Source organism: Ooceraea biroi, chromosome 1, assembly GCF_003672135.1.
Source record: "Ooceraea biroi isolate clonal line C1 chromosome 1, Obir_v5.4, whole genome shotgun sequence".
Classification (NCBI taxonomy): Eukaryota; Metazoa; Arthropoda; class Insecta; order Hymenoptera; family Formicidae; genus Ooceraea; species Ooceraea biroi.
In genome coordinates this window covers 12,357,704-12,379,760 of record NC_039506.1, presented here as the reverse complement: position 1 = coordinate 12,379,760, position 22,057 = coordinate 12,357,704, and the positions used below count along the sequence as shown (strand labels likewise).

Sequence of the window (22,057 nt, the reverse complement as noted above, 5' to 3'; positions counted from 1 at the left end):
ATGAATGAATTGAAAGATTTCCTGCAAGGGCGGTGATTTTTCATTATTAAAATCGCATTATTAAAATCAGTTGTAATATACAATTAATATATGTAATATAATTTTCATTAAACTAAAAATAACGTTCTTGATATTTAATTAAACGTATAATTAGATACAATGCTATTAAAACTTTGTCTCAACATTTTGACTTATTTATTTGTTAGGATTCAAACAAAAGGATGAAAATTATTTTCAAAGTCCTTAAGTAGCAGGAAGTGTTGGATTGTAATAGAAGTTCATAGCGTTTTCTTAGTGAAATTCCAAGACAATTATTATATATGTGTACTAGCATCCCCCATCGCGGCTTCGCTCGCTCTATAAAATAAGTTTATAAAAAATAAGTTTATAGAAAATGATATAGCCTATGACATTCCAGGGACCCTCAAGATACTCATACTAAAATTTCAAGTCGATTGGTTCAGTAGTTTTAAAGATCCTAGGTAACAAAGGAAAATGTGACTTCTCTTTATATAATAGTAAGATAAATATTTATTCAACCACATAATACGCTGTTTTATTCCATTACTATTTGCCATCTTCATAGCTGCACTGTAACAACGTATTACAAAGTTTCACGCATAATATAGCATCTATTAAACAACTCTACGAACTTTTGTTACAACTCAATAGTTCACTGCACGTTTGAAATACATTGAAGTTTCAAATAAGCTTTCATTCAAACGAATGAAAACCATTTTTTGAAATTGCACGTTTTAACAATTATATCTAAAAAATTATCTTTTCAAAAAAAAGATAGAAAATATCCTTATTAAGTTTACACGTTGCGGATTATTTGATTCTATTTTGCTACAAAAAAGATGATGTCAGAAAGTTTTATCTTCAATCAAAAAATAAATATTTAATACAGAAAACTTGGCGCTGCGAGATCCAATAACATATAATTGATCACGATAATAATTAATTTTACGCATATTATGATTGTATAGTTTCTTAGTGTTTTCTGTTTTTTTCTTCCTCTCTCTAATTCATTCCCTCTTTTCCCTCTCTTCCTTCTTCTTATTTCTTCTTTACATTTATGACAATTACGTACACAAGTACGTATTTCTCATATGTCATAACATTTCTTTTTAACTCCTACAGCTGCTATTCGCTATTACGAATGATCATAATATAAAAAAATTGGAATTATAAATTCCATTGGACGACGACGTTTTTGGAATTTTGGAAGATGAAATTTAGCTAATTTGATCTCTGCAATAGGGGACGTAGAATAAAACTGAGATCACTTTTATATTATAATATAAGAGAATCATGGGTTATTGATCGAGTATATTTAAAAACAATTGTTTCAACCTGTCTCCGGTTGTTGCCACCGCGATATAAGGACCGGGAAGAACAATCAACACACTTTGAATAAATGAAACTTTCTACTTTAATAGTAAAATAATGTGTTACAACTCAAATTGCGTATTGCCTCTCTCTCACGTTATATCTGTCATAAAACCCTATCTTGTACTCATCCCACGGCTGCATCTCCAAAAAAGAAAGTTACTACTTAAATCCTAGCGATTATCGCGCCAACTGTCGGCGAAGCTTACTTGGTTCTTACACAAAAGAAGGCGTTCTCTTTACTAATTACTAACTTATATTTACACCGGTGATAATTATGCTTTCGCTCAACTAGAAGCTCCGCGTAAATACACGTATATATGCAGTCCGTCTCGTCTCTTGTTCCTTGATTGTCGCGTGAATTTTGCGCGAGATATTGTCATATATACTATACAATATAAAATGGATTTTAAAAAATGTTGTAGTTTATTCCCACTATGCACAGATAGGAAAATAAATGTTATTTTGAGTTCAAGCATGACAAAGAAAAGCTGTGAAATAAGCATGGTCCTCGTTTCTGAAAATTGAAAAAATTCAATGTAAGCAAGTTAAAAATTAGCTATGTAATTTTAATCTTACATTATTTTTTAAGTCTAAATTTTCTGAAAATGAAGATACAGCTGGAGTATCTTCTTTTTGTTTTTCAGTTAGACAAACCTATTCTTCATTTAAAGATATCACCGAGCTCACATGAACATCATTAACAGTTGCATTGCTTTGTTGCTCGGTGTCAAGATGAAGATAATTCAAAATAACTGATGCAACAAATGATTGACCACTACAGTCAGACTGCATGGAATTTTCTTTCACTCTTCTTCTTTTTACATCCAATTCTAACGTACTTGAGGAAGAAGTCTCAGTCTACAAACATCATAAAAACATTATAAAATATTCCTACAAAAATACTGCAGAATTTTAGGCTTTGATATAAAAATAAGAAAAAGAAGAAAATCACCTGTCCATAAGAAACATAGAATTTCTGCTGAAAATTCATTCGGTCAACCGCCTTGGGCATTAATTCTTTCAAATATTTCCCATTGTTTTCAAAGAGTTGTGGAATATCACTTTTTGTAATACCATTTTCTGGGAGCAGACCGATTTTTTTCAGCAGAAAGGTTACAAAATCGATGCAACATCTATTACATCAGATGACAGAATGCTATTAAAAATGTAATAGAATCTATTCACATGCAGTGCTTATTAGCAACAAATTGGCGGGAGAAATAGAGCTTTACATGCAATCTGTTATTAGATTACCTTAAATATATAGGAAATATTAAATTAATTTAATATTTAATATATCTTATACATTTATTTAATTAGAAAGTTGTAATTATATAATATATACATTTAATAAAATGAGGCGATTTTATTTATTACAAATATAACGACACGACTACAACGTTTCTCAAAGTTATGTCAGAGATTATGTTGCGCTCTTATGTATTAAGAAGCATAAATCTCATCAAGAGAAATTTGTGCCAACAAACGCTCGGGATCTTCTTTATCCTTATGTTGCTCTAGGTTCTAACATCAGCTATAAAGCGCTTAAGGACTATGGGGAAGCATCACGTCTAACTTTCTCACTGCGATCTCAAGCTCTTCATAAAAGAATGAGACCTTACAAGCGAAAATGATTGTTTAAAATATTAACGAGAAAGATTTACATAAAAACTAATAACTTTAATTTAAAATAATTTCCTGGAAAAGTTAATAAGCTTTCATATCAAGCGACGCGGTAGCATCGCGACGCCAAGTACATAAAAAAGTATATAGCTGCATGAGAAATAGCCGTTTGATACTGGCGCTGCATCGTCGAGGCGCTACCAAGTAGCTTTCTCTCGAGTTTTCACATTTTTTCGCCTTATCCGATAAAATAATGTCGGAAACAAAGGTCATAGAAAATTTAATGATACTTTTATTATATAATGTTGATACGATCTTTCGATTGCGAGTAATCCGAATGAAATTGGTACAGTCAATCCTGAGATCTCGAGTCGAGTCCATGTAAAATGACACTTTTGACTTCCAGTATTCAGTTTTCAGTCTCACGTACACACCTTACATGTACACACGTATACATTTAAAGCGAGTTTGTCCGCCAAGGCGCATTTTCATGAGCGCTACCAAATTCACTGCATAAATGTCAAGCGCTACCATATTAATTGCATGAAATAATAAAACTCGTAAAAACTCATAAAAATAATTTACTTAAAAGTAAAGGTATTTATAATAAAAAATATTATAAATCATAGTAGAGAAAATTTGCTAGTAAAATAGAAAAAAATTATAAAATATATAAAAATAATTTACATTATAAAAATCAAAAGATTATTCTTAATAAAAAAATATTACAAATTGCATCGGAACGATGTGTTAGCATACAAAAAATTGATAATAAAACACACAAAAAGAAATTATGTAATGCTAATGATATGTTACAAAATAATGTAAAACTAAAATGTATGTTGAAGCCTATCGAGTTATCGATTATCAAGAGACACGGTAGTGTCTCGCGCCAAGTACGTAATATCTTCTGCCGCGCATAAATGGCGAGGAAATCACCCGCGGTGTGGCGCGATCAGCGTGCGTTTTTCAGTTGTTGTAAAAAAGCGAGCGAACGAATAGTATAAGAACGACGACGAAAGCGAGAAGTATTGTGCGAAGAACTGCGCGAGAATAAAGTATATTGTGATGATTAAAGCATACGAGTACAAGCTATTACAATATAGTAAAGAAAAATATATTAGAAATGTATCAAAATTTCTCAGGATGTCGTCATTATATGAAAATATTAATATAAATATACTAATGTGGAAAACATAAAAAATTATATTTTATTATTCGTATTACCTGAAATTTAAATTAATCGTATACTCTTCAAGAACTATAATAGAACATAATTTCTCATGTTGGAATAATGTACAAAAATAAAGTTAATAGTGCCATTTTTCATCATGGTGAAAATGTTAACGATGAATATTACACGAACATATTGGGAGTTAAAGGTACAAAATGGATATCTATAAATGATTTAAAAGTTAAGATATGTCATTGGTCTCAAAATGCTAAGGGTGCATAGATATTTTTTTTTTAAAATAATAATCTGTATTTATTTTTTGAAAATTAAAAGTCTATACAATTAAAATTTTAAAGATTTACAAAAAGGAGTGAGATCTTTAAAAAATCTTAAAAAAAAGAAAAAATATACACGTACATAAAAAATCCCAACTTGTCAAAACTCAAAACTAAATATGAAATCAATAATTAACTAGCCAAGTACCTAGAAGGAATTCAGTTTAAATATTTTATCCAAACGTCTTCCATGTATACTCTCTTATCGCATGACGACATTGAAGTACTTGGCGTGCCCAAATCGCATTAAAACGTACTGTCCTACCTATAAAAGATACAAAATCATTTGCGAATCGTTATTGAAAATCAGCAAGATACAAGGTACAGTACAAATCAAGATACTGTACAAATTTACAAGAGACATGACCACTACGATCCGGGCACGCCAAGTACTTCACTTAATTATTGATTTCATGTTTAGTTTTGAGTTTTGACAAGTTGGGATTTTTTATGTACTTGGCGTATATATTTTTTCTTTTTTTAAAAAGATTTTTTAAAGATAATAAATCACTGTATTCTCTATATGGTGTTCTTGTTGCTATTATCATGAATTAAAAGTTCTAGTTATTGCATAAATCATTTATTTCAGACTGAAAAACAAGAAATGATTTTTGTCAAAGTGGTATTTTATCTTCTAACCACCATGCGAATGAACACTTAAAAAATTACGTTTCCATTACTTTGATCTACATTACACCATTTTTCAAGTTCATCAAACTCAAAAAATATTTTTGTGGGTTCCTGTAAATAACGTAGTTCAAATACATTATTATGCTGCCACTCCGCAAAAATTTGTAGACATTTTTGCTTTCTTTCCCTTCTTATACTGTTCCATTATAACAATACAGATGGATTCTGGCAATCAAATATAAACAACAAGAATGAGCAATTTTTATTTTTTTAATCTTATTTATTATTACTACCTTTTATCAGTATTATTACTTCTTCGAAGAGTAGAATTGTTTTACCAGTTGTCTAAATGGCATCTTGATGCATATCGCGATGAATAAAGAGACCACAAAGGATGTAATCACAGTCGATATACTTTCCCATATCTAGACAACAAGAAACAAATTCTATCACAAATAAACACAGCTTTTATAAGGTTATTTAAAGATATTGCAGTAAGAATACAATTAATATATAATGTGATAAACAATCATGTAAGACAATTTGCCATATACATACTACATTAAAACAGGAAAACATTTTGGCGCTTCTGGCTCGTCCAATGTGAAAAGCGTGGAATATATCAGCGATGAGATAGACTCCGTAAGTCAATACTGCCAATGGTTGAACCCAGCGAGGAGTAAAAATATTATGGTAAAATTCTGTCAGAGAGAAAACGCATATATTATATAATGAAAAAGGAAAATATCTTGGCATAAATATTTAACTTGAGAAAAATTTGTAACGTAAGCATTTACACAAGGAATGCACTTTCATTTTTAAGAACATAAAATACATTTTTTCTTTCTTTCTTAGTTTTTACTTAATGTGAATTCACTATTATCTTGATAAATTGATTCAAAATTATGATTATTGCGACTATATTTATTAAATACTTTACTATAAATGTGGCATGATTAAATAAAAGTAGGTTACGCAACATCTTCATCATTAATTATTGATTTATTTTAGTATACCATACCTAATTGGCTACCAGTAGATAGTACAACTATCATTGTGCAGGTCCACAACGCAGGTATTAATCTAAACCAAAATGCATAAAATGTATTTTTGAAAATTGACCAATTATCATATGGTATAAAGATTTTACGTGACCATACGTGAAAAACAACGATTACAATCACCGGCAACGGTACCACTAGTATATGTGACCAGAACTGCAAAATATAAAGAGCTATAGGTTTCCACATGTTAACTGAGTTGAAAACATATTGTAAATACCAGAACAATGCAAGTACTTTCGACAGTCGCCATTTTATTCTTCCATGATCATAAAGTATTGCACCAGCGATTACACCAATGAGATTTGCAGGTGCACACATATGTGTTTTTATGTAATAATTTATGTAATAAAGTACATCTTCTAGTTTATGCGCCCTGAAAAAGTTAAAGTGACTCAGAATTTTGCAGAAAATAATTATAGATTATAGAACTTAGCATTTGCTGATACAGATGTAACAAACGTTCTGTCTCTAAAACGTGTAAAACGTGTAAAAAGAAATATGTTTCATATTAAAACACTGCATAACATAACGTGTAAGTAACAAATATAACAAAATAACTTACTGTAAATATTGCCAAAACAGGTATTGCGCCATAAGAATATGCTGCAATAAATGGTATCAAGCAACTAGCAAACGTTAGTGTTCCGAGGAAGAAATATCCGATTTTACGCAACATGCGCCAGAATGCATAAATTATAAATTGATTAAGAATGAAAAATTGAAAATTGGCAGATAAATAATATGATTGAAACATACACTAAAATAGATGAATACAATTAAGATATACGTGTATAAATAACTTTAACAATTATTTCGCATATAATAATACATTAACTAATTTAAACACACATTCCTTACAATTTCTGACGACTTTACTTAATTATTGATGTATAACAGATTCGTCCACCAATTAGTAACACATCGTATGCTTTCTTGTTCGAGTTTATGCTTCCAAAAAGGTCCTGAACCAAGACGTGGCAAGATCCAAGCATGAAAAAAGATTACTGCCATGTAAGACGACGTTAATCTGCCAATATAATTAAAACAAAAATTGATGTAATGTGAAGTATTTTATATAAGAATTTACAATAATTTAGGTTGTGAAATACAGTGTACTGTATGTAAGCTATGTGAACCTAGTACCCGACTTTAAAAAAGAACACCTTCATATTCGCATTCGATTAACCCATTAACACCCAACAAGCTCGAATTCTTTGCTCATTTTCCAGCCTCATTCTCGGAAAGAATCACGAAGCATATTTTTACCAAAACAATGATTCTTACTATTTTTGGGTGTGCTCTTTCGAATTCCGAGGTCAAAATTGAGCCTCCGTGCCTCAGAAAAAAATATGGCGTATTAAAAATAAAAAAAACCAAAAAATTGAAGACTTTTTTTCTAAATGTTTTTTCTTGTACAGAAAAAGGGTTGGAATCCACTTCTAAATTCAACTATCGGTGCATAAAATAATTGAACTTTAACGACGAATTTGTTTTGTTTTTCGAAAAATCGCGTGATTGTCCTAAAATGACGGTTATATGAGGAAATTTTCGAAAAATACTGATTTTTTGTAATCTAATAAAGGTCGAACTATCGAGGTTTCTGACACTTAAAACGTTACCAATTGTTAAAGCTCATTACCGTAGATTATGTTTCAACGTAATTTGTAACTTCAAAGATGGCAGATCCAAGATGGCCGCCAAAATTTCAAAAATAATCAGTTTTTCTGTTATTACTCGCTTCTGGAACTTCAATCCGGTAGAATTTATACTATTTTGTGTTTTTGACATTGCTGATTACGACTATCAAGTTAGATTTGCAAAATCAGTTTGTTTAAACAAAATTATTTAAACAATTTACTGCAAAATTGTATTTTTTCTAAACTTTTATGCCAAAATCTTCTTCTACGGAAAAAATTACGTAAAAAACGTGTTACATTTTTGAAATTACTTGTAAAACCTGCTCTTTCATTACGTATCTCTTGGCGTATCACATGGAAGTATGAACACTTTTTTCTCCGCAATTTCTCGTCAATTTACAGCTTCATCGAAAGTATATTGGGAGAACTAGAGCATATTTCCGACGTAATTTTCTCCGTAGAATAAGATTTTGGCATAAAAGTTTAGAAAAAATACAATTTGCAGTAATTGTTTAAACAAACTGATTTTGCAAATCTAACTTGATATTCGTAATCAGCAATGTCAAAAACACCTAAAATAATATGAATTCTACCGGATTGAAGTTCCAGAAGCGAGTAATAACAGAAAAACTGATTATTTTTGAAATTTTGGCGGCCATCTTGGATCTGCCATCTTTGAAGTTACAAATTACGTTGAAACATGATCTACGGTAATGAGCTTTAACAATTGGTAACGTTTTAAGTGTCAGAAACCTCGATAGTTCGACCTTTATTAGATTACAAAAAATCAGTATTTTTCGAAAATTTCCTCATATAACCGTCATTTTAGGACAATCACGCGATTTTTCGAAAAACAAAACAAATTCGTTGTTAAAGTTCAATTATTTTATGCACCGATAGTTGAATTTAGAAGTGGATTCCAACCCTTTTTCTGTACAAGAAAAAACATTTAGAAAAAAAGTCTTCAATTTTTTGGTTTTTTTTATTTTTAATACGCCATATTTTTTTCTGAGGCACGGAGGCTCAATTTTGACCTCGGAATTCGAAAGAGCACACCCAAAAATAGTAAGAATCATTGTTTTGGTAAAAATATGCTTCGTGATTCTTTCCGAGAATGAGGCTGGAAAATGAGCAAAGAATTCGAGCTTGTTGGGCGTTAATGGGTTAAGCGCAATTTGTACCCGTTTGTTCCGCTTTTCTTTTCGTTTGTACCTCAAAGGGGTGGAAGTTACAAGGGGTTGAAAAAATCACCAGTACCCCATTTTGAGATACAGCAATCTTCCAAATGCTACTCGATTTAAGTATCGATAATACTCGTTTGTACCGCTTTTCGTTTCGTTTGTATCTTCACGGGGATGGAAATACGATATATTGAAAAATCGTGTAAAAGTAAGTAACTTTGTCATGATTTTAAATAGCGAAACCAAAGAAAACATTAAAATTGCTGTCATATTTACCTGAAATATCTGGATAGGACGTTATTGAAAAAATTGAGTTTTTTCTTTCGATCTAGGTCCTTTAATAACTGATATGTGACTAGAACAGCAGATATGGCAAAGAATATATCTGCTTTCACAAATGATTTTGCAATAAAAATACCCACTGGCATGTACAGTGAATACAAAAAGTATTCGTACAGGGGAAATTTCTTTGAAAAAATCGTTATTTGTAGAAAATAAACTTTAATTATCAATATATTAATACTGAATACAATATGTTATACTTCTGAATAATATTACATCAACAAAAATATAATAATCGAAACATATCGTCCTTATAATTAACAAAAACAAAAACTTGTATTAAGTCCTTGCGCAGAAAGTATTCGTACACTCCTTTTTTAATTAAAAAAACTTATTAATTAATACTTTGTAGGGTTTCCATTAGCATTAATTACAGCTTGTAGTCTTTGATTCATCGAATGTACCAACTTTTGCGTGACAGTTGATGAGATAGAATTCCATTCTTGTTGAAGAGCTGTTTTTAAATCATTTTGATTAGAAATTTGCCTTTTTCTAATAGCATCTCCAAGAATTTTCCATAAATGTTCAATAGGATTCAATAGGATTGAGGTCAGGTGATTGAGGAGGTGTATATAATTGTTTTCGAACATTATATAAAAGCCATTGTTTTGTATTATATGCTGTATGTTTAGGATCATTGTCCTGTTGGAAAATATATTTTTCCGCGATTCCTAATTTTTGTGCACTAGTATGAAGGTTTTGTTTTTTAAATCTCTATGTACATTTTGTGGTCCATTATACCATCAATAAAATGTAGATTGCCGATTCCAGCTGCGCTCATACACCCCCAAACAAATACAGAACCGCCACCGTGTTTAACCGTCGGTATAAGATTTCTTGGGTCTAATTCTGTATTGTTTTTTACGCCATACCATACGCCTGCCATCGGAGCCAAAAATATTATATTTGCTCTCATCTGAGAAAATAACTGTGTTCCAGAATTCATCCGGTTTATTTAAGTATTGTTTCGCAAATTCTAATCGTTTATTGCGATTAGTCGCATTTACTCAGAACTTTTTCCTGGCAACACGGTCATGATATCCGTTTTCTCGCAACACATTTCAAACTATGTTAGCGGAAACGTCCACACCGCGATTTTTTAGTTCGCCCGCAATCTTTGGAGTACTTGTTTTCGGATCCAGCTTTACTTGGCGAAGAATTAAACGTTTGTCGGTTTCAGTGAAGGCTTGTGGTCGGCCGCTTCTTGGTTTATTTTTAACTGTTTTTCTAATACAAAAACGGTCAATTATTGATTGGACTGTTGATCGAGGTCTATCGATGAGCTGAGCAATTTCCCGTAGAGAATACACTGATTGTGTAATTTAATAATGATTTTTCGCTCTTCTTCGTTAGTCTCCTTATTCTTGCGACCCATTTTGCTCTAATAACGCAGTAAGACTGATATGGATAGTATTTCTAGGACCGTAACCAAGAAGTAAAACACACATTCCTATTGTAAACAAAAAAGCTCTACGTAAACACTTGTGTCGCAACGCTACAATCTAAATCTCTCAACTGTACGAATACTTTCTGCGCATTGATTTACTACAAGTTTTTGTTTTTGTTAATTATAAGGACGATATCTTTCAATTATTATATTTTTGTTGATGTAATATTATTCAGAGATATAACATATATGTATTGTATTCAGTATTAATATATCGTTAATTAAAGTTTATTTTCTACAAATAAGGATTTTTTCAAAGAAATCTCCCCTGTACGAATACTTTTTGCACTCACTGTATATAGCCTACAAAATATATTCTAGAATGAGTTAAAAATATGTTCTTAAAATGTATTATAAAGAGATAAGTCCATGTTAAGGCTCAGTTGCGAAAAAGAGATATTATTAAAAATAAGTCGCTGGTTGTCCGGAGCTCCCGACAGAGATGGCGGTAGAAGAGAAAGAACTAATAGAGCACAATAGTTATTCAGTTACAAATATTATAAGATAATATAATAATTTATTATAAAAGTATTATTATTATAAATTTATTATAAAAGTATTGAAACATATTATGAAACATAGTATTCACATATAAAATAAATGTTATTCTTTGAATCTAAATAGTTTTATGTCTTATTAACACGTGTGTGTAAAAATAAAAATAAAATATAAAATCTTGAACATATAAATACTACTATGTATTCTAAATAATTTTTATGAAAAAATTAGATTAACAACATTAGTAAAATCGTTTTGCAAATATCGGGCTAGTATACCGAATACTGGTCCAATTGTATAACTAAGATTGGCCCACTTGTGTGCCCAATACTGGTCCAGCTATTTACTCAATACTGGTCCAATTGTATAACCAATACTGGTCCACATAAAATATGGACATACCCACACAGCACACTTTATCTGAGAGATATCCCATAGATATCATTTTGGGATATCTCAATAGCCATAAAATCAGAAGCGTGCAAAGAGAATTGGCCGCCCGCGTGCAAAAATAATTTCGCCGCCCCAAAAGTGTGCATACATAGTTAGTACTGAAATTTTTTCTTTTAAAATAAAATATTTAAAATATTTAAAGTCTTGCCAACATTTAGAAAGTTGCCAATTAGCTGCCATTTCATCGCATTTATAATAAAATAGGTCCTAATATAATTCAATGAATTTCGAATTTGGCCGCCTTTAATTTTAGTCGCCATGCACGCATTGCAGGCACGCCACTTTATAAGATAACCCAAGATGATCTCAGTTATCCGAAAGATGTACAAAATATGCACAAGTGCATTGATTTCTATTTGTGAACAGTTCACTTTTCAATAAATAAGAATGATATACTTGGCTAATTGCATTGATTTCATGTATATTTTTGAAAAAATAAATTTTCATAATACACTTTTTTAGAAAGGTTGTTTTAGAATTACACTGTTTTTATAAAGTTCGATACGTTTTATGTACTTGGCGTACATATTGTTTCTTTTTTTAAAAAGATTTTTGTAGGGATGTAAACGCACACATACACGCGCGCGCACCAACACACACACAACGATATTAATATGAAAAAAGCCTATTAAGCCTTTTTCAGGAAATTATTTATCCGCAATACGAGAGTGAGAATGTATTATAAGTGGCTGGAAAAGAGAAACCTAAAAATTTCTAAAGTCCTTGCAAAGATGATAAAAATCGAGAATGAGGAAAAAGCATGCATATAAAAGTCAGCGTTACGAATGATCAACCATTGAAATAATCTTCTAAATAGACTACCTAGAAAGACAATAGATTTTTTATTATTTTGATACCTTATCATTTGTAATACATACCTATACAATTTTTCATAGCACGTGATATATCAAGATAAATAAGAAAATCAGCGCAAAAGATAACTTTCTGTTTACCTATTGCATGGTGAAATTCGATTAAAGGGGATTTAGTTAATGCATCATTCATGATTACTTTCCTGCAAGACAATAAAATACATTTTACTCTTTTTTAGTAATTAAAATTATATGGACAAGTAAAATTTAATAAACGTGATTATCGATATCTATATTTTATCATTCATTTTATAATATTTGCTTTTCCTATTTTTTCTGATTTCGTTGGAATGTTTAGTGACGTATTAAAAAAGTTATCTTTGTCTTTGGAATGACAAAAAGATTATATGACACTATTATACATATTAAGATACTAAAATACATTAAGATATTAATTTTATTATACGGTGGGAATCGATCTCAATCACAAACATTTTAGCGAAATAAACAAAAACGAAATTGATTTATCATCAGCCATCGTACACTTTAACACGTCGATCGATATATTGTTATAGCATAGATACGGAGTCAAAGGAAATATTGCGTTTCCGTGATGGGCATGCGGATTCTATTAGCGCTAAAGCTAATAGAATGCCGATACCTAGTTTCATTATTGAACTATAATAAAATGAATCGCTTTGCCGCAGCAAAGTGAAAAAAATTTATACATATTTTGACAACATATATATACAGAAATACTTAAAACATATCTAAATTAAACGTAATATACACAGATATATCCACACTATAATTTTGTTAGATATTTTCTTTCATTAAAATTCCTCCTTGCATCAATGTTATTTAATTTTACTGATGCTTTTCTATCACGCGAAGTAGTTTTAAAATTCTCTGTAAAATTAAAATATCAGTCAAGGAACATTACAAGTGAAGTTCCTTTAACTTTAACTTCAAGTCAGTCTCTTTAACTTTAACTTTAGTTCAGTCTCACGTAATCACGTCGCTTTTAAATTATTTTTGAAACTCTTTTAGTTTTCGAGAGAAGAGATGAAAGGACAAGGCAGAGAAAATGATTTTATACGAAAGCGAGTCAAATGTCTGATGAAAGTGATGCTGCAAAAATAAGACACCCATATGGAATATAATGGAAAGATAAATGAGTAATTTTGTTCCGCTTTCTAAGAGAGATGGAGAATGTGTCTCCAAAGCTAATTGTCAAACCATGTACAACTACAATCCGAGGCCAGATGTTGAAAGGGTCTCGTCCTTTGCTTTGAGAAAGAAACTATAGCGTATCATCTTTATTATAGAACTCCGGTCCGCGTCGCTATCCGCCGTAAGATGAGCCGAGCGTTGTTCTCGTTTCGCAACCCTCTGAACGAAAAATCTAACCACGCTCCCGCTCAATTGCCCTTCTGTGAAGGCGGTGGAATTGAGGCAATTTGTCTGAGATGTCCCTTTGCGAGTCTCGACGCGTCGAGAAAACCGTAATAAAAGAGTAGGTTTCTTTGCAACTATGCGCCTCATTGTAGCGTCATTTCGATGATTTAATATTAGGTGCACAGATTAATTCGATGCTTTTTTTGTAGAAAGTAAATCTTTATTTACAAAAATAATAGACATGTCAATCTTCAAAATATTCACCATCATTTTATACTTAATACTTTTGTCTATTTATTGAGCAGTTAATGAATTCTTTTTTGAAAAAAGAGAAAATAAATAAAAGCTCCATTAAAAAAAATACCGAATTAATTTGGGCCCAGATAGCACAGAGAGTTCGAAAAGAATTCACTTGTATGTCACAAATTCTGAGTTCGTTCTCAGATGCAAAAAGAATTCTTTTACGTTCCATAACATTTTTTCTATCCTTCTTGCATCTGAAAATGAACTCAGAATTGGTATATAAATATTTATTAAACATTTAATATAAATATTTAATATTAATATAATAAATATTTATTAATTATTTGTTTATTTAGTTGAAACAATCAGTAATCAGGCAAAATAAAAATCAGGCACAGATAACAATTACTAACCAAAGTGTAAGTTCGAGAGCTTTCAAAACTATGATCAACAGTGTTCTCATTTAACTTTACTTTACTTTCTGGACGAAGTAAGTACGCGGACGTTGTCTCTGAATTCAGTGCACTGTACTTTTTCCTAGCAACGGAAATTTGATTCGTGCAAAAAAATCTTAACAAAAATGGCCGGATAAAGCGGAGGCCAGTTAGAGCGAGACCGGATAAGAGGAAGTCTATTGTACATACACATACACGCGCGCGCGCACTATGTATGCAGAGTTAACTATCAACAACAGTATCGAGTTGAAATTGTAAATGCTATTTACTGGAAAATTCGATGTATCGAGTTACCTTATTCGCACTAAGCGCTCCTCATTTGTTATAGTGACTTTACAGAAAGTAGGATAATTAATTGGTTTAAAACTTGGTGTTACGCTTCACAACTCAGGAAATGTTTTGAAGGTGAAAAAGACAGAATCTATATTTGACTTATGAGTCAATAAAAACATTAAATATTTGTTATATGACTATGTATTTCATTACATCATGTACTTTCCTTGCCTATATAATATACATTAGCTGTATACTATATTATATATAATATAATATATAATATACAGGGTGTCTGACAGGACAAAACACCTTTCGCCCACAGATAAATCTCGTCAAATTAAAAAGTCCTGTACCACTTGCAACCAACTTGATAAATATAAAAATGATTTATAAATAATTTATTTATAAATAATCTTTATAATTATCTTTCAACTTATTTTATTAATGAAATAAATAATAATCTATTTTAACATATCTTTTATAAACTTTTTGCTACATTATCTCAATATAATTAACAACTTCACAGATATTCCATTTCATAATTTTTTAATAAACTAGTACGACACAGGCACGCGCTATATTATTTTTCAATATTAATAATGTTTTTGAATAATAATATCTTATATATATTATTTATTATATGCACAATTATCACACTCTACCAAATTGGTAACCTCCACGCGAAAACAGCCGCGCGATGGTAATATAAACTAAATATAACGCTCAACGCGAATCGAGATAACCAATCAGCGTCACGGAAAAGAGGAAACAACGATTTCGATTTGATTTAACACGGCTTTTTTAAGAGTGGATATTTTAATAGTAAAATTTTCATAAAAATACCTTGAGTTGAGTTCTTCATAAAGCAAGATATCAAGATAAACTTCACGAACGGTCTTCCGCTTTGTACATGTTACGGTCAGAGTAATAAATGCGGTAGTATTAATAATTACCGGTAAGTATTAATAATAACCGCAACAATTGGTCAATGTGATGAATACCGAGAGAATAATCATTTTTACCGGTTATTATTAATAATTCCTTAACGAGTTTGGTTAAAGTAATAAAACACACATGATTTGCTTTATTTAAAGTTTGATTATATTTTTTCGGCGGGGGTGCAGGTGGAAGGTGCTAATAAAATATAAAATAAGGAAAACTATTATTTGCATTTACTTTAAATTTCTTTATATTTCTTAAGCAACTTGGGTTTTCGAGGTTTCACACAAAGCAAAGTTTTATATTGAAACTTCCACGCAGTACTTTGGATCACCTCAAAGTTTTGTTATATTTTTTATGTGATCGTCCTAATCTTACTAATTTGCATTGGAAGTACAATTAGTACGATTCCAAATAGGTCTTCAATTCATGTGAAGCGAGATTCCACGCAAAGCAAGGTTCTATAATGTAACTTCCACGCAGTACTTTTGGTCACCTCAAAGTTTTGTTAGTTTTTTTACTTCTTTCCCAAGCATATACTTTCCCAGCATATTCAAAGATTTTCAACGAATTAATAAATTTGAAAAGTATATGCTTGGATGGAAGAGCACGAGGAGACGGGCTTCGCCCGTCACCTAGTACTCTTCCACATAAAAAATATAACAAAACTTTGAGGTGATCCAAAGTACTGCGTGGAAGTTTCAATATAAAACTTTGCTTTGCGTGAAACCTCGAAAACCCAAGTTGCTTAAGAAATATAAATAAATTTAAAGTAAATGCAAATAATAGTTTTCCTTATTTTATATTTTATTAGCACCTTCCACCTGCACCCCCGCCGAAAAAATATAATCAAACTTTAAATAAAGCAAATCATGTGTGTTTTATTACTTTAACCAAACCCGTTAAGGAATTATTAATAATAACCGGTAAAAATGATTATTCTCTCGGTATTCATCACATTGACCAATTGTTGCGGTTATTATTAATACTTACCGGTAATTATTAATACTACCGCATTTATTACTTTTCCCGTAACATATATATATATATATGTTTCTGTGTGTTATGCTTTTGTCCTATTCCTATTCTACCTTTACTTATACAAGTGACAAACACCAAAGTTTGAAAGAAGTAAAAATAATAAAACTTTTAAGGCAAGAAAAAAAAACTGTGTTTTCATCGAATTTATTACTATTATTGAATTTATTCATACGTACATTATTTCATTCACTAAATAAAGCGCAACTGGTATAATATTAGATAACTGATTTGTAATATTGGATTCTATATTAATTTATTGTATATTCTTTTGCGATAAAATAAGAAATTCTTCAAAAGAAAAATATGAAAAGGTTTCTATGTACAGGTAAAGCTGTTCCATTTGTAGAACTAACAGTTGCACACGCTTCGGTGCTTACCATTTTGGCTATTAGCTTCGAACGCTACTACGCCATCTGCGAGCCTTTGAGAGCGGGGTAAGTGAACATTTTTTATAAAATCTTTATCTTTAAAAAATAAGAAAGAAAGAATTGATCAAAACGTTAATAATTAACAGTTAGGACTATTGCGTGAGTTATGAAAATTTAAACTCATTTTATTTTTTATTTTGCCTGCAGGTATGTTTGTACCAAAAAAAGGGCAACGTTGCTGTGTGTGTTGGCCTGGATAACTGCAGCCATGTGTACAAGGTGATTATACGGAATGATTCAGAATTAACATTCGTCCTTAAAGATTTATATTCCTGGGTGAATTCTAAGACTATCTTTTCTGTTACAAAATTTGGTCGATGCTTAAATTTTGAGTTATAATACAAAATAGATAACCAATATTCTATAATCGAAAACAGGAGGCAAGCAAAAAGCACAGCTCACCATCATATGCGGATTGCAAGATGCCCGTTGTAATCAGTTGATGAGCTGACTAGCCTCCTGTTTTCGGTCTGAGATTGGCTGTTGTTTTATAATTCAAAATCTAAATATCAGCCGAAATTTGGCAAAAAGAAAAATTAGAGTCTTAGACTTTACGAAGAAACGTGATCTTTTAAGGACAAACGTTTGTTCCGAATCATATATTATACATATATAAGAGAAAGTAGATTTAAAAATTCATTATTTGCTTTCTAACTAACTAAAAGTTAGTGCCCTCGACTTTTCTTCTGCCTCACTTCTCTCTCTTTTCTCTCTAACATCTATCATTGAACCTTTCATCCTTCCCCCTCTTGCTCTCTGTTTTTCCTCTTTCTTCCATCCCTTCTCTGTCTCTCTCGTCATTTATTTTTCTATTCTTTATTTTTCCTTTGCTTGACGCATGGCATGTTTCTCCACTCGACATTTTGTAGTACTCGTCTCCGTTTACATTATCGTCATGTAGAACGAAATTTCCACCTATGATCTCTGTCAACTTACTTCCGGGATACTATGTTCTAGAACTCATTTGTACAAATTGCAGATATAATGGACCAACCTTTGTTAAAACCAGATTCTTGATATTGCAAATTAAAAACTCTTATGTTTCATATACAAGTTGTCTGACAGGACATATCAACTTTAATGTTCAGGTAGAACTGATTAAACTTAATAACTTAAACACTTCTGTACCATTTTGCAAACAACCATGTAGAATTTTGAGATATTAATTAAAGAAGATTGGCAAATGAGTACGCATCTTGTGCGTCAAGGCAAGGACTTCATCATTTTTCATCATTAAATATATTACAATATTGATTGTGATCATTGCAACAAATTCTGTATACACATAATCTCATTAGTTCGTCAAATTTTAAATTAAAGTGCGTATCCTGTGACGATTCGTGATTGTTCAGAAAATATATACTGTAAGAATTTTATCCTTATGGTATTTTAGGTTTTAATAATGCTAGCTTGAACTTGAAATCTAATATTTGCCGTCCTGCTTTTTCGTGGTTCTGATAAAAAAATGTCAGAAGAACTTTTGTAGAAATGAAGAGTTAGGCAAAGTGATTGCGCAAAATCTACAAGAGTATCAGCACAGTATACAGGCTGCGTCACCAGAATCCGGACATGAAAATGTTTTATCGAAAAAGTCGTTTATTATGGAAAAAAATATGAAGGTACGAATTAATGAAGGAAGAAATGCTTCTATATTTAAGTTAAGGGAATCTTCTAGAGTTCTTTTATTCTATGTATATACATGAAATATTGTTACATTTATCAGACAATAAACAACAAAGTAAACATGGAATGAAATAGAAAAAAGAACAAAAATAACACATTACTTTCTTCTTCAGTTGCTGGTGATTGTACCATTGCAGTATCTATAATCCGGTAAATAAATATATATTTAATAAATAATACTCGAAATATATTCTGCTGTCAAAATGGCAGTAATATAAATAAAGTAACGTCTAAATAAGTAGACTAAAGAGTCTAAATAAATAATAAATAGAGTGACGTCAGAAAACATCATTATGATGCCATAATGACATCTTCTGACGTCACTCTGCTACTGAGGAAGAAATCTCAGTATATTTTACACATTTACACATATGAGAAATTTTAAAAAAATTCATTTACGATAAAAATATGAAATGTCTCTGTTTTATTAAGAAAATTTCTGAAAATATAGATTTCTAAAACAATTTTAGATTTTTATAGAAAATTTAAACGGTTTTATGAGAAATTTTAAGAATATTTTTCACCAGGGCTTACTTGTCACTAGTAAATCCAAAACCAACATTTTGTGAGTATGGCAGTTGGATGTAAACATGGCCTTCCTGTAATTGTGTGCTCATCTTCTTCAAAATGAAGGTAGCACAAATAACAATTACGATGGGCATATTTCCGGACCTTTATGTAATAAATCTAATCTGCCACAAGCGTGTATCCATGACAAACACCTATAGAAATTTAGACGTTATACAACTTTCTAACTTTAAAAAAACTTTGAACATCGATATGATTGCCAGATTTGATCGATGAATCACTGAAATATTAGCAATTTTAATTGCTGGCGAAGTAATAATATCTATAGTATACGCAAATAATATTTTCCTTAAATAAAATGTAACATTATAAATATGTTCATTTTAAATATGTTCACATAAAATATGCTTCCCAACAATATAATTTTCCTACTAATTTTATTTTAAATCATCTACATAATATTGATGTCATTGTTTGACGTATTCGCATTATGTTAAATTAACACAGAAATCTGTATAACACAGATTCTTCGCAGTGCACACTTGAAAATATAAAAATACTGTTATTAGCGCATCAAAATGGTGTCTTTCGTTGAAGCCTATCAGACATGAAAAGATTAAGGTCTATCTTGAGGTTTATTAGGAAGGGATATGCCACCATTGCCATTTCGGCACCTTCTTCTTCTGTATAGGAAAGAGCACACCGAAATGGTGGCTGATAACATCCTCGTAAAAAACCAGTGAAGCGAAAATGCAGTGAGGCGAGGCAAAGTAGACTTCTATCCCAAATCGATGCGTTTAAAGTAGCGGCTACGAATGAAGGACTCTACGCTAATATTCGCGAGTGCTCGATATTATGTCATTATCATAATTTTCTTCACAAAAAGGATCTCTGTCAAGTTCATAAAATAAGAGACCTCACGATGCTCGTTGCACAAAATGCAGCCAATTTTATGTTCTCTTGTTTTCTCGAACGTGAAACAATTAAATTGTATGAGACTATTATGTATATCTATGGACAATACACAAATGGATCTTCATCGAGACGTAAAAATAAAAATTAATATTATGTTGCGTCACGTCTGATAAAAAGGAATTTCTAAACGGCATCGTGTGTGCTAAAAGCCACGTTATTTTATAAATGATGTAACATTAATATTCTTTGTCAACTTTTTTGTATAAGTAAAGGATTTTAATAAATTAAATACAATACAAAATACTAATTAGATTTTAATTTTTATCTGACTTTAAATCAATTCCAATTTTAAATCAACTTCAACAATTACTTTCAATTGATGTATTAATTTCAGACTTTAGATAGAAATTTGAAAATGCAAAGTTAAGACAGACTTTAAACTACCCAATAGTTTTTACATAAAAATACTTGACAACGAGATTTTAATTTTAAGCTGAAGAAACTATAAAAATTTTAAAGTATATTAAGTATTATTATAAGAAAATATAATGATTTCAAGTCAACACTTTACGAGATTTTAATTTTAAGATTTAAAAATATATAAAAATTTGCAACCCAAGAAAAATTAGGCAAGAGTTTAACCTATCGAATAGTCTTAAAGTTATTAAAAATAAAATAACTTTTTAATATCGTATTCAATGAAATTTTAAGCTTAAGCTTTATAAAATATAACTTGAAGTCCAAAAGTATAAAAAAAGAATTAAACTATTAGGTGTTTATTACATAAAAATATAAGACTCACATATTCTCAACAGATGGTAATAACAAATCTCTGTGTTATACGAGCCGGAAATATTTCATGCAGAGAAAATATTTCGCTATAGAGAGACTCTTGAAACTATCAGTTTTATGATATCGGGTGCACAGGAGACGCATGTTTCCTCTTCCGGAATGTGCTTCAACCAACGAAGATGGCGAAAGAGAAAGAAGGACAAGTAAACGCGATCTTTGCTCGATAAATTCTTGGCAGGCACATTTTTCTTTTACGCTCAAATGCTCTATGATGAAAGCAGATACATGTCCACATGTTCTTAAGGTTGCAGATCGACACGCGTAAGGAGAGTATCGTGTGTAAACGTTTCTTACGAAAATGTGTGGACGACGTGTGTCGCTATTTGAGTGCACATCATGCATAACACAAATCTAGAACATGTATCTGTTCGAAGATAACATTTAAAGTGAAAACTTTGCAATTCTTCACTTCGACTGATATTTTGAATTTGCTGTGCTACAAAAATATATATCATCAAGTATACTTTTTTGGGGAAGAGAAATTTTAATGTTTCCTACAAGCTTGATATATAGGTAATACAGCCATAGAAAATTAAACTTGTAAATGGATTCTATCGGTGGTTTATAATAAATTTTCAAGAAACTAAGTTATTTCCCCTTTTCAAATACGCATTTTAAAAACATGATTGAGAGGTATCAAAAAAAGAACAGAAAATTGCGAGTTTTATTCTACATGGTCTAATTGTGGCTACCCTCTCAGATACATGC

At 30.9% G+C, this 22,057-nt stretch overlaps 2 protein-coding genes across 10 annotated transcripts in view; one reads left to right on the top strand and one right to left on the bottom strand.

Annotated features, from left to right (window-relative positions):
- LOC105275077 (growth hormone secretagogue receptor type 1) overlaps positions 1-22,057 on the top strand; it is a 157,767-nt gene that overhangs the window by 89,605 nt on the left and 46,105 nt on the right. For all 5 annotated transcript variants that reach the window (XM_011331726.3, XM_011331725.3, XM_011331728.3 and 2 more), the window contains 2 exons: positions 17,269-17,377; positions 17,519-17,590. In XM_011331726.3, coding sequence (XP_011330028.1) covers positions 17,269-17,377; positions 17,519-17,590 — 181 coding nt within the window. The remainder of the gene's footprint in view (positions 1-17,268; positions 17,378-17,518; positions 17,591-22,057) is intronic.
- On the bottom strand, positions 5,092-7,718 carry LOC105275075. Of its 5 annotated transcripts, XR_002192983.2 has the most exons (5): positions 6,456-7,717; positions 6,318-6,374; positions 6,179-6,240; positions 5,716-5,858; positions 5,092-5,582 (listed from the first exon to the last, which is right to left on the bottom strand). XR_002192983.2 is itself a non-coding variant. In XM_020030292.2 (4 exons), exons 1-4 carry the CDS (start codon positions 6,537-6,539, stop codon positions 5,466-5,468), a joined length of 540 nt encoding a protein of 179 aa, XP_019885851.1. In that variant the 5' UTR covers positions 6,540-7,718; the 3' UTR covers positions 5,092-5,465. The 5 variants fall into 5 exon arrangements, 4 of the variants coding, with proteins under 4 accessions (XP_019885851.1, XP_019885850.1, XP_019885852.1 ...); XM_020030292.2 differs by having other exon boundaries at positions 6,179-6,374; positions 6,456-7,718; XM_020030291.2 differs by having other exon boundaries at positions 6,179-6,594; positions 7,080-7,717.

Excerpts from the sequence above, each read along its gene's own strand:
- LOC105275075 (XM_020030289.2), bottom strand. The coding sequence starts at position 6,539 with ATGTGTGCACCTGCAAATCTCATTGGTGTAATCGCTGGTGCAATACTT. Across the intron at positions 5,859-6,178 it reads ATCTACTGGTAGCCAATTAG|AATTTTACCATAATATTTTT; the intron begins GTATGGTATACT and ends TCTCTCTGACAG. Across the intron at positions 5,583-5,715 it reads TGTTTTCCTGTTTTAATGTA|ATATGGGAAAGTATATCGAC; the intron begins GTATGTATATGG and ends CTTGTTGTCTAG.